This window comes from Coregonus lavaretus (genome assembly GCF_964263955.1).
Source record: "Coregonus lavaretus genome assembly, chromosome: 21".
Lineage (NCBI taxonomy): Eukaryota > Metazoa > Chordata > Actinopteri > Salmoniformes > Salmonidae > Coregonus > Coregonus lavaretus.
In genome coordinates, this window is record NC_140008.1 from 22,056,023 (window position 1) to 22,073,855 (window position 17,833).

Below are 17,833 nucleotides of genomic sequence, written 5' to 3' on the forward strand. Positions count from 1 at the left end.
ACTACAGATGATATAATGTCGGAGACATTAAGTGATGCTATGTTTTCTGTTATTTTCCTGATTTTTGAGTTTGATACAACGTATTGGAAGATTTTTGGACCCTCTGAAGGCCTAGGTCATATAGTCACGGTTCGCCACTGGTAAGAGTGCCACATAGACTAATCATACACATTAAACTGGTTTACAACATATTTGATGTCACCTGGGATTAATTTAAGTGAAAGAAAAAACATGTACAGGTTTCATTATCTTTTATAACCTATTAATTCTGCCCCTTCTCAATCTTCCTGCAGCTCCATCGCCTGACATGGTGGACATGACACAGCAAGGAGCCGCGCATTGACTTCAATGACCCATGGGCCACCAAGCCCAGGATACCACCCACAACTCCTGACCCCAGCGTTGGGGAGGAGGCTGCTGTGGAGGCCGGCCTTGCAGGAAGTGCATAGGAATGTGGCTGTCTGGGCCTGAGAAGAAAGGGTTAACCCTGGAGGAGAAACATGCCTTGGAGTTAAAACTGACAATGTTGAGGAAGAACCAATCTGGCGGAATGTCTGCATTGCCAATGCCCTCATACGTTGCTGACGCCTGCGAGATCTTACAACGCCTGGATAGATATTTTAACAGTGGAGGCTGCTGAGGGGAGGACGGCTCATAATAATGGCTGGAACGGAAACCATGTGTTTGATGTATTTGATACCATTCTACTAATTCCGCTCCAGCCATTCCCACAAGCCCGTTCTCCCCAATTAAGGTGCCACCAACCTCCTGTGTATTTTAAGTATCAGCTAACCACATCATCTGCTCAGACGTTGCATGCATCAACCAATGGTTGCGTGCCATGTCATCGACTGTGTCATCGACTGACAGATTGCTATACCATATATGGTTTGCTGATACCTACATGCCCTACATGTTGATGGGCAGTTTCCTCTGCCCAGGTGTTGCTGACGCATGCCAAATCTTACAACACCTGGATAGGTATTTTGAGTATCAGCTAACCACATATGTTATAGCAATCTGTCAGTCGATGACGTGGCACTCAACCATTGGATGCAATTTGTCAGTCAATGACACAGTTGATGACATGGCACGCAACCAGTGGTTGTTGCGTCGCCTCGCCTTAGCTGTGGAACGCGCCCAATGTCTTTCTGTGTGGAGTTAACTCTCACTTTCAGTATATTCTTAAATCACATATTGTTTATATAATTATTTATCACTCACAAAATGAAAGCCTATTAGTTTACAATTTAGAATGTCAAACAATATGGTATGTCGTTTTTGAGGATTTAGACTTTTTATTGCCAAAACTGCCTTCTGTGTGGGTGTGTGCCCTCTGATCAGGGTCAAGGGATGAATGTTGAATTAAAAATGAAACATCTGGTCTCTTGAAACAAGCTGTGTCATGATTACAGTGTACATTCCAATGTACGGTGAGTCAGATAACACCAGTGCTGAGCTGTAACAAGATCTTGGTTAAAAGATTAAACAGAAATCCATGCCAGGTTTTGCACACAACACCAATGTGGGCGTCCTCATAACTACTTTCTACCGGCAGTTAAATAATCTACAAATGGAAGTCATTCTAATTCAGGGGTAGCTACAGTTTGGAAACGAGGTCACTCCTGTTAGAATAAAGTAACTAAAGAAGTTGCTGAATAGCTAATAAAGGCGTTCTACCACGATACATTTACTGACTACCAAGGACACCACATGGAAAATCACACCACCAGTGCTAAGGTGCTTCTCAACCATGCTACGATTTTGAATCTGCACACGGGGAATTTAGTAAACCGAAGCCGTCTCAAGAAAAAATGTCCGTCTTCACCTAGCGAAGAGGTAAGACTGACAATTGGACTCTGTCATAAATGACTGGCTAGCTAAAGTAAGAGGTTTAAAAAGAGTGCTACATTGGTCAGTTAGCTGGGGTGTAATCATGAATTACACCCCAGCTAAAACTGATAAATTCTGGTAGGTCCCGTTATGTTTGCTCCCGTTTTTAAGAAACGTTTTGCAACAGAGTTGGCGGAATGAATACACCCCTGGCTATATAAAGTTATAACTAGCTAGATGAAAAACCATAGCCTCGACGTGAACTAGCTACCTATACAGAACAAAAATATAAACGCAACAATGTCGAAGATTTTACTGAGTTACAGTTCATATAAGGAAATCAGTCAATTGAAATAAATAAATTAGGCCAAGAGCGTCTGCTAAATGACTTAAATGTAATCTATGGATTTCACATGACTGGGAACACAGATATGCATCTGTTCGTCACATACTTAAAAAAAAAAAAATATATATATATATATTAGGGGCGTGGATCAGAAAACCAGTCAGTATCTGGGCCAGGATTCACCTGAGAATGAGATTCAAAGATGCATGAGAATTTTTATTAAGAAAGCCAGGACTTGTCATGTGTAGGTGCTAGAAGGCCAGACTTTATTTAGCATGAGAACAATCATACAACTATTTCCCTGAAGCTGTGCACCACCTGACTCTCATAAGTGTAACTAAAATCTCCTTTGGCTTCAGCATTTCATAGTGTTGGTGTTGTATAGCAAGCCATAACTCTGGCCACACATTTTTATACTGTGCAAATCACCCATTGTGCCCAGCACTGTACAAAATAATCCTATACTTTCCATCTCAGACAATCTTTCAAAGTAATGCTAGATAATTTGGCATCATTGAGTGATCTGTAGGTGTCCATGAAAGCCCTACCTAGTTACCACAAGTGTTTATAGCAACCCTGTTAACACTGCTAGTAATTTACAGTCCACTCTTTCTCAATTTTTTTCCAATACAGATTCAAGACTGTGTTCGAGCCACGCTTAATGAGTGGTTTGCCACCATACCACCACCAACTTCATCAACGGTGAGACATCACTCCGTCTACCCACTCATTATTCAATACCATATAGTTGTATTTCCCATGCATATTTCATTACACACATAGCTACATAACAGCTATTCACCAACATCCAAACAGTATCAAGTGTCCATAATCCCTCTTTACCAAGTTCCCATAGTGACCAAGTGTCTAAAGTACCTACTAACATTTTACATCATCTAGCTTTAATAATGAAAAAGGCAGGGATGGATCCATAATGAACAACACTTGTGTAACCATTGGTTCCCTTTCGGTCAGTCAAGTTCGGTACAACAAACTATGGGGAGTCGCACTCTGGCAACTTCAGTTGAAGGATCTACAATCGCGCCTGATAAGGCCAATGAAATCCGTGCCTCGCAGGAAGCCCCGCATTCCACAGGTGATAACAGTAATGTATATAAATCCTGGATTGCTGATGCAATGTATTGGCCATTGAGAGGCTTTGAAGCCACCGATCGGCCATATTGGCATTCCCCAGTAGGAGCAGTCCTCCATAGGAATGAATGTAATTCTACAGTATTTCAATTAAATGTTTCCAAGGACAAAATAACATTTATTTAAGTATTTCTGTTGTAGTGGGACAGGAACATTAGTAGTCTCTAAAAATACTAATACTTTAAGGAATGTGTGTGTACACACACACTGAACAAAAAATATAAACGCAACATGTAAAGTGTTGGTTTCATGAGCTGAACTAAAAGATCCCAGAAATGTTCCATATGCACAAAAAGCTTATTTCTCTCAAATTTTGTGCACAAATTTGTTTACATCCCTGAGCATTTCTCCTTTGCCAAGATAATCCATCCACCTGACAGGTGTGGCATATCAAGAAGCTGATTAAACAGCATGATCATTACACAGGTGCAGCTTGTCCTGGGGACAATAAAAGGCCACTCTAAAATGTGCCGTTTTGTCACACAACACAATGCCACAGATGTCTCAAGTTGAGGGATCATGCAATTGGCATGCTGACTACAGGAATGTCCACCAGAACTATTGCCAGAGAATTGAATGTCGTTTTAGAGAATTTGGCAGTACGTCCAACCGGCCTCACAACCGCAGACCACGTGTAACCACGTCAGCCAATGACCTCCAAATCTGGCTTCTTTACCTGCTGGATCGTCTGAGACAAGTCACCTGGACAGCTGATGAAACTGTGTATTTCGGTCTGTGATAAAGCCCTTTTGTGGGGAATAACTCATTCTGATTGGCTGGGCCTGGCTCCCTAGTGGGTGGGCCTATGCCCTCCCAGGCCCAACCATGGCTGCACTCCAGCCCAGTCATGTGAAATCCATAGATTAGGGCATAATGAATTTATTTCAATTGACAGATTTCCTTATGAACTGTAATTTAGTAAAATAGTTGAAATTGTTGCATGTTGTGTTTATATTTTGGTTCTGTGTGTGTATATATATTTTGTTTAGCTCATATAATTTTAAAGTATTAAATGAAGGTGTCTAATAGAATAAACATGTTAAAAACAAATGTAGACATTTAATAAATGTATTTCTAAAGCTTCCCTAAAAAAAAATACAATGGAGTACCAAGATAGCTGCGCGATGGCTTCAGTCCAGCGCCCCCTGTCAGTCATCCAGGGTTTATACACCACTGGGTGATAAGCGTGAGGCTCGGATTCATTCCTTAAATTATTCTGCTCTTCACCTCAGTGTGGACAGGAACGATTTGCGCTACTAAAACAAACAATTGGAACATGAGACTGTCTTACATTGCACCAACTAAGCGTGCTCACCCCCTGGATGTTGTTTGCTGAAGTTTGTATGGTTCGCATAAGTTTCCTAATCACATACAATTAGTTCTTCAAGTTTGTTTTCTTGGACAGTACTTGTCAAAGGTTTGGACACACCTACTCATTCAAGGGTTTTTCTTTATTTTTACTATTTTTTACATTGTAGAATAATAGTGAAGACATCAAAACTATGAAATAACACATAGGGAATCATGTAGTAAGCAAAAAAGTGTTAAACAAATCAAAATATTTTTTATATTTGAGATTCTTCAAATAGCCACTCTTTGCTTTGATGACAGTGTTGCACACTCTTGGCATTCTCTCAATCAGCTTCACCTGGAATGCTTTTCAATTAACAGGTGTACCTTCTTAAAAGTTAATTTCTGGAATTTCTTTCCTTCTTAATGCATTTGAGCCAATCAGTTGTGTTGTGACAAGGTAGGGGGGGTATACAGAAGATAGCCCTATTTGGTAAAAGACCAAGTCCATATTATGGCAAGAACAGCTCAAATAAGCAAAGAGAAACAACAGTCCATAATTTCTTTAAGATATGAAGGTCAGTCAATATGGAACATTTCAAGAACTTTTAAAGTTTCTTCAAGTGCAGTCGCAAAAACCATCAAGCGCTATGATGAAACTGGCTCTCATGAGGACCACCACAGGAATGGAAGACCCAGAGTTACCTCTGCTGCAGAGGATAAGTTCATTAGAGTTACCAGCCTCAAATTGCAGCCCGAATAAATACTTCACAGAGTTCAAGTAATAGACACATCTCAACATCAACTGTTCAGAGGAGACTGTGTGAATCAGGCCTTCATGGTCGAATTGCTGCAAAGAAACCAATACTAAAGGACACCAATAAGAAGAAGAGACCTGCTTGGGCCAAGAAACACGAGCAATGGACATTAGACCGGTGGAAATGTGTCCTTTGGTCTGGAGTCCAAATTTGAGATTTTTGGTTCCATCCGCTGTGTCTTTGTGAGACGTGGTGTGGGTGAACGGATGATCTCCGCATGTGTAGTTCCCACCATAAAGCATGGAGGAGGAGGTGTTATGGTGTGGGTGTGCTTTGCTGGTGACACTGTCTAATTTTACTTAGAATTCAAGGCACACTTAACCAGCATGGCTACCACAGCATTCTACAGCGATACTCCATCCCATCTGGTTTGGGCTTAGTGGGACTTTCATTTGTTTTTCAACAGGACAATGACCCAACACACCTCCAAGCTGTGTAAGGGCTATTTTACCAAGAAGGAGAGTGGAGTGCTGCATCAGATGACCTGGCCTCCACAATCACCCGACCTCAACCCAATTGAGATGGTTTGGGATGAGTCGGACGGGAGAGTGAAGGAAAAGCAGCCAACAAGTGCTCTGCATATGTGGGAACTCCTTCAAGACTGTTGGAATAGCATTCCAGGTGAATGTGTTTGCAAAGCTGTCATCAAGGCAAAGGGTGGCTATTTGAAGAATGTCAAATATAAAATGTATTTTGATTTGTTTAACACTTTGTTATTTCATGGTTTTGATGTCTTCACTATTATTCTACAATGTAAAAATAAAGAGAAACCCTTGAATGAGTAGGTGTGTCCAAACTTTTGACTGGTAGTGTATGTCTCGGCTCGGTGCATGCTTAGGCTGACCTCACTCGAATCAGTTCATGTGCTAGACAAGGAGATAGCTGTCACTGTTCCCCTACTAGTTTGTGGCGCAGGTTCTCTTGACAATCGTGCAGCATTCTTTAGGGAGCTTGGTGTTTCCAATAGTGACTTCCTCTCCCGGGTGCCTGTACCTCGGCTGAGTCGGAGTTGATGGACGCGGCGATGGATTGGGTCGTTGCATCTCCCGGCTGCTCCTGTGTGCTCTGTCGCCGGTTACGGGAGGCTACTCGAAGAGAGAGGATGACCAGGTTCTGTGGGTATCCCCTCGCCGCCTGTGTCTGCCTTGGTTAAGCAACACTTGCCTCTTCGCAGAAGGGGCCGGGTTCCACATCCGGTGATTCAGTCCTAGCAGTAGCTTAGCTAGCTACTGCTAGCTATTCCGGCTTCCTAGCTGTGGAATTGCTTGGGTAGCTCTCCTGTTTAGTATACGTAGCTAGCGTTAAGTCGCTTGGTTAGTCTAAATAGACTGTGCTGCGGTCAGAGGCTAGCTAGCTTAGACTAAAAGCCTCAAGGCTAACGTCGGCTAGCATGCATAACTTCTGGCAAATTAAGCTTACTAGCTTTCCTCTGGCGTTTTGGCAATCACATTCCTAGAGTGGAGGAAGCGGGGCTTGCGGGCACCTTCAATGATGAAGCTGCTTCCGAGCACTGGGCATGGGTAACCCCCGGAGTGAGGGGCCTTCTCACGGGTCTGCGCAACCGGTGAGCCCCACTACAAAAACATTACTGTGATGTCATTGCCCCCACCTTTGGTTACGGCCAAACGGGGTGCTACGTCAGCCATTGCCGGAGCCCCCTGTGTCCATAAGGGGCCGGGCTTCATCCAGGCTATACTAACGGAAGCACAACTTAGTTTGGAGTCTTGTCCCATGTTTAAAGCTCCTCTGTTACCCTGCGTTCCATGGTGTTCAGAGGGTTCAAGGGGTATATCATTCTCCCCAGGGTGAGGGTAATAAGTTGGGCGATTCACTCTCTGTCCACAAGGGGACACTGCTTCCCCATATGTGTCTCATTACTGGAATTCATAGCTGCCTGTAGCTCACTAGTCCTATGAGGTGCTTAGTGATCTGGGTTCTATAGGCGATTGGTTTCATTCCTGAGAATTGGATTCAATTCCGAATCACCCCCGTCTGTTACCTTGGAAGGGGTCCGTTTTTCAGAGCTGTCTGTCCCTTTTCCAGCTGGGTTACAAGGTGCTGTGGCACAGGTACCTATGACTGGTGGGTATGATAACCATCATGATAGCGGTTTTCCCCTGGGTCTGTTTTTAATGTGTGCTGGGTGCCAGCCGGTTACCGGGACCTATCTTGCCGCCTAAACTGAGCGAAGCTCGTTGTGACAGAAGTATCCCAAGGGGCACTGCCAATCGGGGTGCGTCACTTATTGCCGGAGCCCCTGAATCCAGAGTGAACGGGCTTCAGGCAAACTTTGGCGCATAAACACAGTTGTGTAAACCCAAAGTTCCACAGTGTTCACAGGTGTCAAGTGTTGTGCCTCCCACGTGGGTGCAATGAAAAGTGTCCCTTCTCCACATTCAGACACAATGGGGAAAAATAACCAATCTCCCAGTCCCGCTGGTGGCAGCCCGCCCCTTCAAATGGCATTTGACGGGAGGCTCGCTATCTGCTCCAACCAATGGCGCGCATGCGCAAGGTTGCTCTGGACATGCGAACAGTGACGTCGGGGTACAGGCTACAATTTGTTGCGCGCATCATCCACGCTTCTGCGGCGTCATCACATCGACTGTTCCCGGCGCTTCAGTACCCGTTTTGAGGGAGGTAATATCCTCCCGTCTCCAGACGCGAGCAATCCTAGTGTTTTCTATGTAGGATCTAGGATGGCTGGTACAGCCGGTATTTCCTGGTTCTGGATGGGGTCGGGACTTTACACCCCGTTCTAGACTTATGTGTCCTCAGCAAGCATCTTGGAGTTCACACGTTCAAAATGCTCTCAAACCAGAGGCTGTTACAGTCCATGCGTCCCGGCGATTTGGTTCACCACCATCGACCTTAAGGATGCGTACTTCCATCTGCCCAAGTCACAGAAAGTTTGAGGTTCCATTATTTTGGTCCTCATTCGGCTTGACCCTCTCGCTTCGCATCTATTCAATGGTGGTGGAGGCGGCTCTGGCACCAATAAGGGGCCAGGGCCTAAGGGTGTTGGCCTATCTGGACGATTGGCTGACAGCAGCAGAGTCAAGGGAATAAGCAGTGTTGCACACATCCAGGCTGGTGTCCCATTTTCAGCCTCTGGGGTTTATTGTAAACCATAAGAGTCGTCTAACCCCATTGCAGCGCATTCCATTCCTGGGTCTCGAGTTGGAAATTGCGCTTTTCTAACCCTGGATAGGGTGTCTGGGTTCCAGCTCTGCTTGGCCCAATTTAGGTTGGGCCGCACAGTACTTTTTATCCAGTCTCTGCGCCACCTGAGGTTGATAGTGGTCATTCCCCTGGGACTATTATTGATGTGACTGTTCTGGTGCTGGGCGCTAGCCACGCGCTTGGATGCATATCGCCACCTAAACCGCTCGATTCAGGTGTCCCCAACATGACTTCAGGGCATTGGCCCAGTGGAGCGAACGCTGACTACAGTCACAAGGGGCTCTCATGGGCCAGGTATTGTTCCGCAATATGGTCACGACAGACACGTCCCCCCCCCCTCCCCCCCGCGAGCTGTGCGAGGGTTACTCAATTCGGGTTGTCTGGACGGTGTCACAGAGTGTCTGGCATATCAATTACCTGGAACTTCTGACAATGTACGTAGCGCTCAGGCGCTGCATCCCACATTTGTCGGGCCGGCATGTGCTGGTCAGAGCCGTCATGACGACGGTGGCATACGTCAACACCTTGGCTCACACCCTGTTGCTGTGGAGATCCTTTGTGGCTCAGTTAGTAGAGCATGGCGCTTGCAACACCAGTGTTGTGGGTTCTATTGCCATTGGGGACCAGTACGAAAATGTATACACACACTACTGTAAGTTGCTCTGGATAAATGACTAAAATGGAAATGTAAAATGTTTAGCAGTGCGCATAGGTCTTTACACATAATGAGAACGCGCAGTTTCGTCTATTTTTCTCGATGAGAGAACAGAGTGCACCGTTGGGAATGGATGCTCTGGAGTGGCTTCGGACTCTCCTTTAAGTGTTTCCGCCAGTGGTTCTGATTCAGCCCACATTGGAGAGGGTGCGCCAGGAGAGCTTATCATTGATTCTTGTGTCTCCCCGTTGGCCCAGGCAGCCTTGGTTCGCGGAGATCATTCACCTTTTTAGGCGGGGACCCGTGGCAACTCCCATTGCGCAGGGACCTGTTGTCCCAGGTGCACAGATGGGTTTGGCATGAGAGGCCAGAGATTTTGTTATTTTTTGCCTGGTCCGAGTAAGCTAATCTGATGGCTAGAGGTTTTCCTACGAATGTTATTGCTACCATTCAGTCCGTAAGGGCGCCCTCCACAAGAAGGCTGTATGCGTTTGTGGCAAGTGTTTTGAGCTCTGTTGCCAAGATAAAGGGCTGGTTCCTTTTCAGTGCTCTGTGAGGTACATCCATATGTTCCTACAGGAGCTATTCGAGCAGGGACGGGCATTCTCCACTTTAAAAGTGTACATGGCCGCTATCTCTGCGTGTCGTGTGGGAATTGACAGAGCCACACCGGGGGCCCACCCTCTGTTGTGCGGTTCCTGAAAGGGGTACATGGTCTCAGACTGGTCTTCAAACCTATTGCACCCACATGGGACTTGCCACTGGTTTTGGGGGCACTGTGTGTCCCCCTTTTGAGTCTCTGGAGTCGGTGGATCTGAAGATCCTCTCCTACAAAACCCCCTTGCTCATGGCTTTGAGGTATTTCCCTTTTCACCTCCTCCTTTTGCTTCTGAAGAGCAGGAGAGGTTATGCCCTGTGTCCAGTGCGAGCTTTACACACGTACGCTGAACAGACCCATCCGGTTATGTGACCAGCGTTTCTGTTTTTTGCTAATCCAGCTCATGGCAGGGCGCTCTTTAAGGAGCGTCTCTCCCACTGGATTGTAGAGGCATCTCCCACCAGATCTCCCTGGCATATTGCAGCAAGCATTCCCTAGTGGTGTACTCGCCTACCAGGGGTCTGGCAGTGTCTCGGTCATTGTTTAAAGGATTGACTGTAGGAGTTATTTGTGCTGCGGCCAGTTGGGCATCACCACACTTTTTTTGTGAGATTTTATCGCTTGTCACTGCTCCCAGTGTAGCCCACAGTGAGCTTACGGACAGGGGAAAGTCACTAGGCAGTACACCGTGTGCGCAATACCCAGACTGCCGCATCTAGCAGAGTCAGGTCTGGGTGCTCTGCCATGGGCCATTTAATTTAGTAACCACTGGGGTCAGCTTGGGCCGTGATTATTATTTCCCCATAGTTTGTTGTACCGACGTTAACGTTATGACTATAACTGTTCCCTGAAGGAGGGAAATGAGGTACAACACCTGTTTGGCCACCTGTTCCTGGGCTCGGTGAAGAGTGGTATTAAATTGAAGGAATTAATCACAGCCTCACGCTTATCACCTGTGTAAGGCAGGGATTCCAGCGAGGCGTGGAATTCATTGGCATTGCGAGGCGTGATTGTAGATCCTTAAACCGAAGTCGCGAGAGTGCGACTCCCCATAGTATGTTGTAATTCATTTCCCTCCTTCAGGGAACAGTAGTTATACAGTGAGCTCAAAATATTGGGACAGTGACATTTTTTGTTTGTTTTTGATCTGTACCCCAGCATTTTGGATTTCAAATGATACAATGACTATGGGGTTAAGGTGCCGACTGTCAGCTTTAATTTGAGGGTATCTTCACCCATATTGGGTGAACCGTTGAGAAATTATAGCACTTTTTTTGTATATAGTCCTCCCATTTTAGGGGACCAAAAGTATATTTGTGCGTCTAACTTTGTCGCTCATCATTATTCACCATTCATTCACAATAATCTGTTATCATGGAAGCATCCACATTCATTTAGAATTGTGTAGAAACATATTCTTATTTACAATGAAAGTGACTCCAAAATGACACAATAAATTATTTAACATTCATTTCTATTGGGCACAAAATAATCTGAAACGCAACCAAAACCAACCGCAAATGCATCCAACAAGTTTGTAGAGTCACAAGCTTGATGTAGTGCTAGAAATATGGGACCAAATACTAAACTTTTGATTACTTTTAATGCGCATAAGTGAATTTGTCCCAATACTTTTGGTCCCCTAAAATGTGGGGTACTATGTACAAAAAGTGCTGTAATTTCTAAACTGTTTACCCGATATGTATGAAAATACCCTAAAAATAAAGCTGACAGTCTGCACTTTAACCTCAGTCGTTGTATCATTTCAAATACAAAGTGCTGGAGTAAACACAGCCAAAACAATGGGGGAAAAACTCACTGTCACAATACTTTTGGAGCTCACTGTAGTTGTTACGTTACTACAACGCAATTGCATTCTCTTGCTGGGAAAACAAAATAGCTGCCTGTTGATTGACCGCAAATAATTTCAGACTGATGAAAGGGAACTGTCATAGTGATCATTCATGCAACGTTGGCTGCGAAAGGTTCTACATGTGCTTCTGTTGTGAAGTTGGAGTGGCTTTGCCCTGTTGCGTTTCTGCTGGGGTCAGCTAATCTGCTTCAGCACTCTGTGAGTACAGGGGGGGGGTCTTACATACACAAAGCCAAAGCTTATATTCCCTGCAATGAAATCCCACAACAAGATTGAAACCGATTTTGTACATTTTCTAAAATTGATTGACACCTTTTAGGACCTACCAGACACGGTTGACTGCTCTATCCCTCAAGCTACAGAAGCAATCACACCTGAGGAGAGGGAGGAGCTGAAGGTCTCAGGTGAGTTTTACTGGTAGTCTATGACGGGGGTTCTCAAAGTGGTCCGTGGACCACACTTTAAAAAAATATATATACACACACAGTGGGGAGAACAAGTATTTGATACACTGCCAATTTTGCAGGTTTTCCTACTTACAAAGCATGTAGAGGTCTGTACTTTTTATCATAGGTACACTACAACTGTGAGAGACGGAATCTAAAACAAAAATCCAGAAAATCGCTATGATTTTTAAGTAATTAATTTGCATTTTATTGCATGACATAAGTATTTGATAAATCAGAAAAGCAGAACTTAATATTTGGTACAGAAACCTTTGTTTGCAATTACAGAGATCATACGTTTCCTGTAGGTCTGGACCAGGTTTGCACACACTGCAGAAGGGATTTTGGCCCACTCCTCCATACAGACCTTCTCCAGATCCTTCAGGTTTCGGGGCTGTCGCTGGGCAATACGGACTTTCAGCTCCCTCCAAAGATTTTCTATTGGATTCAGGTCTGGAGACTGGCTAGGCCACTCCAGGACCTTGATGCTTCTTACGGAGCCACTCCTTAGTTGCCCTGGCTGTGTGTTTCGGGTCGTTGTCATGCTGGAAGACCCAGCCACGACCCATCTTCAATGCTCTTACTAAGGGAAGGAGGATGTTGGCCAAGATCTCGCGATGCATGGCCCCATCCATCCTCCCCTCAATACGGTGCAGTCGTCCTGTCCCCTTTGCAGAAAAGCATCCCCAAAGAATGATGTTTCCACCTCCATGCTTCACGGTTGGGATGGTGTTAATAATAATAATAATAATAATGGTGTTCTTGGGGTTGTACTCATCCTCCTTCTTCCTCCAAACACGGCGAGTGGAGTTTAGACCAAAAAGCTCTATTTTTGTCTCATCAGACCACATGACCTTCTCCCATTCCTCCTCTGGATCATCCAGATGGTCATTGGCAAACTTCAGACGGGCCTGGACATGCGCTGGATTGAGCAGGGGGACCTTGTGTGCGCTGCAGGATTTTAATCCATGACGGCGTAGTGTGTTCCTAATGGTTTTCTTTGAGACTGTGGTCCCAGCTTTCTTCAGGTCATTGACCAGGTCCTGCCGTGTAGTTCTGGGCTGATCCCTCACCTTCCTCATGATCATTGATGCCCCACGAGGTGAGATCTTGCATGGAGCCCCAGACCGAGGGGGATTGACCATCATCTTGAACTTCTTCCATTTTCTAATAATTGCGCCAACAGTTGTTGCCTTCTCACCATGCTGCTTGCCTATTGTCCTGTAGCCCATCCCAGCCTTGTGCAGGTCTACAATTTTATCCCTGATGTCCTTACACAGCTCTCTGGTCTTGGCCATTGTGGAGAGGTTGGAGTCTGTTTGATTGAGTGTGTGGACAGGTGTCTTTTATACAGGTAACGAGTTCAAACGTGCAGTTAATACAGGTAATGAGTGGAGAACAGGAGGGCTTCTTAAAGAAAAACTAACAGGTCTGTGAGAGCCGGAATTCTTACTGGTTGGTAGGTGATCAAATACTTATGTCATGCAATAAAATGCAAATTAATTACTTAAAAATCATACAATGTGATTTTCTGGATTTTTCTTTTAGATTCCATCTCTCACAGTTGAAGTGTACCTATGATAAAAATGACAGACCTCTACATGCTTTGTAAGTAGGAAAACCTGCAAAATCGGCAGTGAATCAAACACTTGTTCTCCCCACTGTGTGTGTATGTATATATATTTTTATGAATGTTACTAACAACATATTAAATTAATTTTGGCCAAGGGATCTGCGGAGTAAGTTTAGAGGGTGTAATACAATGTAATTATTAATCGAAAATGTTGTTCTTAACCCTGGGCAACATGGGCCTGGGAGGCTCACAGGGATATTGGTATCCACAGTATTCCACAAATTACACATTTTTCAACTCAAAACTTATTGTATTCCCCCCCAAGTTTTTTTTTTTTTTTTTTTTTTTTATACATAAATGCGCTGTAATCTAAGTTTTAAAACTGCAAAGTTTTCTCTCTGCCTCATGGCAAAATATGAAGAAATGCAGGATATTAGCTTTGAAGCTTCAACAACAAAAAATGTCTCTACCCCTTAAACTGCAGAATTTTCTCTCCGGTGCCAAGAAATGGGTCTTTTAAAATGTTCCTTCCCAGGGCCAGAGACTTGTTTCGTCGAGCCATGCATTGCCAAAGTCATAGTAGAACTCTTTGTATGCTATTTTTATCTCACTCGAGTTGTGTTCTGATTTATGAGGGGGTCCCTCTGATTTATGAGGGGGTCCCTGATGAATTTGCTATCAGAAAGGGGTCCACGGCCTGAAAAATAAGGAATTATGAGCCCAGTATGTGAATTTCATGACAAAAATACCATGTCCATATTCTTGCTTTACAGTGAAACTATTTATTTGCGAGGCAGACCTCTCTTCAATCAAAGATGCAGTTGATAAGGGTGAGTATTACACTCAGTGACTGCACAGAAAAGTAATTTGGCACAGGCGATTGTCTGTAAACCTGACCATGTTGTCAAATCAAAATGCAACAGACTTAAGTAGACAGTATCAGTGAACTGCTTTCGTTGGCATGCCAACTCCTTTCCTTACCTCAATTTTTTTGTATTTGAAAGCTGAAATCCCATTTTTTTTTGTATTTGAAAGCTGAAATCCATAAAGGGAGAAGCTGTCACGTCCGTTTGGGATACTACAACAACAAAGAAGTCACTTCAAACAACAAACTTTTTTTATTTTATTTTTGCCGACATCATTGAACGTGCGATAGAACACCAGAATATGTACTGAGATGTATTTATTTTTATCACGCTGCTGGAAGCTCCTCTTCTCTGTTTCATCTAAACAAAACAAAAACCTGTACGTTAACCTCCCGAGTGGCGCAGTGGTCTAAGGCACTGCATCGCAGTGCTAGCTGTGCCACTAGAGATCCTGGTTCGAATCCAGGCTCTGTCGTAGCCGGCCGCGACCGGGAGACCCATGGGGCGGCGCACAATTGGCCCAGCGTCGTCCAGGGTAGGGGAGGGAATGGCCGGCAGGGATGTAGCTCAGTTGGTAGAGCATGGCATTTGCAACGCCAGGGTTGTGGGTTCAATTCCCACGGGGGGCCAGTATGAAAAATAAAAAATTAATAATGTATGCACTCACTAACTGTAAGTCGCTCTGGATAAGAGCGTCTGCTAAATGACTAAAATGTAAATGTAAAAACAAAGGCACTGTTTCCCCCTTTACAGATTTCAGCTTTAAGAAGCATGCACTGACTGTATACTATGACTTCATTCAAGTTTCATGCTCATAAGACTCTGTTTGTGACAGCTTGTCAGGCCCTGGCTGTGTCCCTGCTGGACTCGGTGATCATCGCACCCCCTGTTCTGCCTGAAGGGGAGAGTCAGACCCTGGAGAACCTGCAGCCTGCCTGGAGGGAACTGGAGGGCTTGGTTCAGAGCCACAAGATCGCTGCCATCGGCACCTCTGACCTGGACAAGGAGCTCCTGGAGCAGCTCTACAACTGGGCCCAGGTGAGTGGTGATGCTGACGAGACCTGTCAGATTTTAATAGGTTGGTGTATTTGGGGTTTTGAATTGATTTATTTTCTCCTGGTCTAGGTGAAACCCAGTAGTAACCAGGTAAATCTGGCCTCCTGCTGTGTGATGCCCCCTGACCTGACTGCTTTTGCAAAGGAGTTTGACATTCAGCTACTGACTCATAATGACCCAAAAGGTGAAAATTGTGCTAATTTCAATTTGTAATATTTTCACTGTATAATCAGATAATAAATGTTAAGGAAAGGCTGTATGTGCTCTGAGGGGCACTGAATTAATGCATTGTATTTTCCTGTAGAACTGATTACTGCTGCCAGCTTCCAGGAGGCAGTGCAGGAGAGCACTCAGGACCTGAAGGTAGCAGACTGGAGGTTGGAGTGGGTTTTGCGCTACTCCATCATTGTCAAAAGCAGGGGGATCATTAAAGCAAAAGGCTACCTTGTTCACTCAAAGAGAAGCAACCTGTAGCGTGTCCTCTGAAAATCAGTTATTCAGATGTTACTCATGACCAATACATTTATAGTAGTCAAACCACTTACACTCCTGCATTGCAGTGGAGGCTTTGTTTTAAAGACGGAGATATAGGTAGATCAACTTTTAGCAAACATGGCTACAAAACTGAATTGGAACCCCAGAAATAATTAAATTGTGTAGATGTAACACCTTGTTTTAGTACAATGTTAGAATGATTGCAAAGCAGTTTAAAGGTTAAACAGCCTCTAACCCACTACGGAAATGTCCCACAATATTTTTACATTGTAAATTGATGAGAAAGTTAAGTAGAGGTGAGTACTTTGGATCGGTTAAAGCAACAGAGTCATATGTAAAGTCCTAGTGCGCTCTGACGTGTATGAACAGCTCCTTCTGTTTTCTACTGTATAATACTGGCATCCTGTATAATGGGGACAATGGCCTAATTCCAATCGATTTCTGGTCAGTGAAAAAAATGTATGGTTAGTTCATAAACTTCTTCATTTAGTGTACAGTAGATATTAGATTTTTAGAAAGTACTTTATGGATGTTAAAGTATTGTCTTGGCAAATATTTGTGTGTGTGTGTGTGTATATATATATATATACAGGTAAAAGTCAGTAAATTAGAATATTTTGAAAAACTTGATTTATTTCAGTAATTGCATTCAAAAGGTGTAACTTGTACATTATATTTATTCATTGCACACAGACTGATGCATTCAAATGTTTATTTCATTTAATTTTGATGATTTGAAGTGGCAACAAATGAAAATCCAAAATTCCGTGTGTCACAAAATTAGAATATTACTTAAGGCTAATACAAAAAAGGGATTTTTTAGAAATGTTGGCCAACTGAAAAGTATGAAAATGAAAAATATGAGCATGTACAATACTCAATACTTGGTTGGAGCTCCTTTTGCCTCAATTACTGCATTAATGCGGCGTGGCATGGAGTCGATGAGTTTCTGGCACTGCTCAGGTGTTATGAGAGCCCAGGTTGCTCTGATAGTGGCCTTCAACTCTTCTGCGTTGTTGGGTCTGGCATTCTGCATCTTCCTTTTCACAATACCCCACAGATTTTCTATGGGGCTAAGGTCAGGGGAGTTGGCTGGCCAATTTAGAACAGAAATACCATGGTCCGTAAACCAGGCACGGGTAGATTTTGCGCTGTGTGCAGGCGCCAAGTCCTGTTGGAACCTGAAATCTCCATCTCCATAGAGCAGGTCAGCAGCAGGAAGCATGAAGTGCTCTAAAACTTGCTGGTAGACGGCTGCGTTGACCCTTGATCTCAGGAAACAGAGTGGACCGACACCAGCAGATGACATGGCACCCCAAACCATCACTGATGGTGGAAACTTTACACTAGACTTCAGGCAACGTGGATCCTGTGCCTCTCCTGTCTTCCTCCAGACTCTGGGACCTCGATTTCCAAAGGAAATGCAAAATTTGCTTTCGTCAGAAAACATGACTTTAGACCACTCAGCAGCAGTCCAGCTCTTTTTTTCCTTAGCCCAGGTGAGACTCTTTTCGCGCTGTTTCTTGGTCAACAGTGGCTTGACACGAGGTATGCGGCAGTTGAAACCCATGTCTTTCAAGCGTCTCTTGGTGGTGGATCTTGAAGCCCTGACTCCAGCAGCTGTCCACTCCTTGTGAATCTCCCCCACA

General features: G+C 44.3%; 1 protein-coding gene across 1 annotated transcript; it reads left to right on the forward strand.

Annotated features, from left to right (window-relative positions):
- Positions 1-1,554: 1,554 nt before the first annotated feature.
- LOC311149279 (glutamate--cysteine ligase regulatory subunit-like) lies at positions 1,555-16,878 on the forward strand. Its single transcript, XM_084186406.1, has 7 exons — positions 1,555-1,839; positions 2,813-2,881; positions 12,068-12,152; positions 14,541-14,597; positions 15,469-15,671; positions 15,759-15,873; positions 15,994-16,878. The coding sequence occupies exons 1-7, from the start codon at positions 1,714-1,716 to the stop codon at positions 16,161-16,163; spliced, it is 825 nt and encodes a 274-aa protein (XP_084042532.1). The 5' UTR covers positions 1,555-1,713; the 3' UTR covers positions 16,164-16,878.
- Positions 16,879-17,833: the final 955 nt, after the last annotated feature.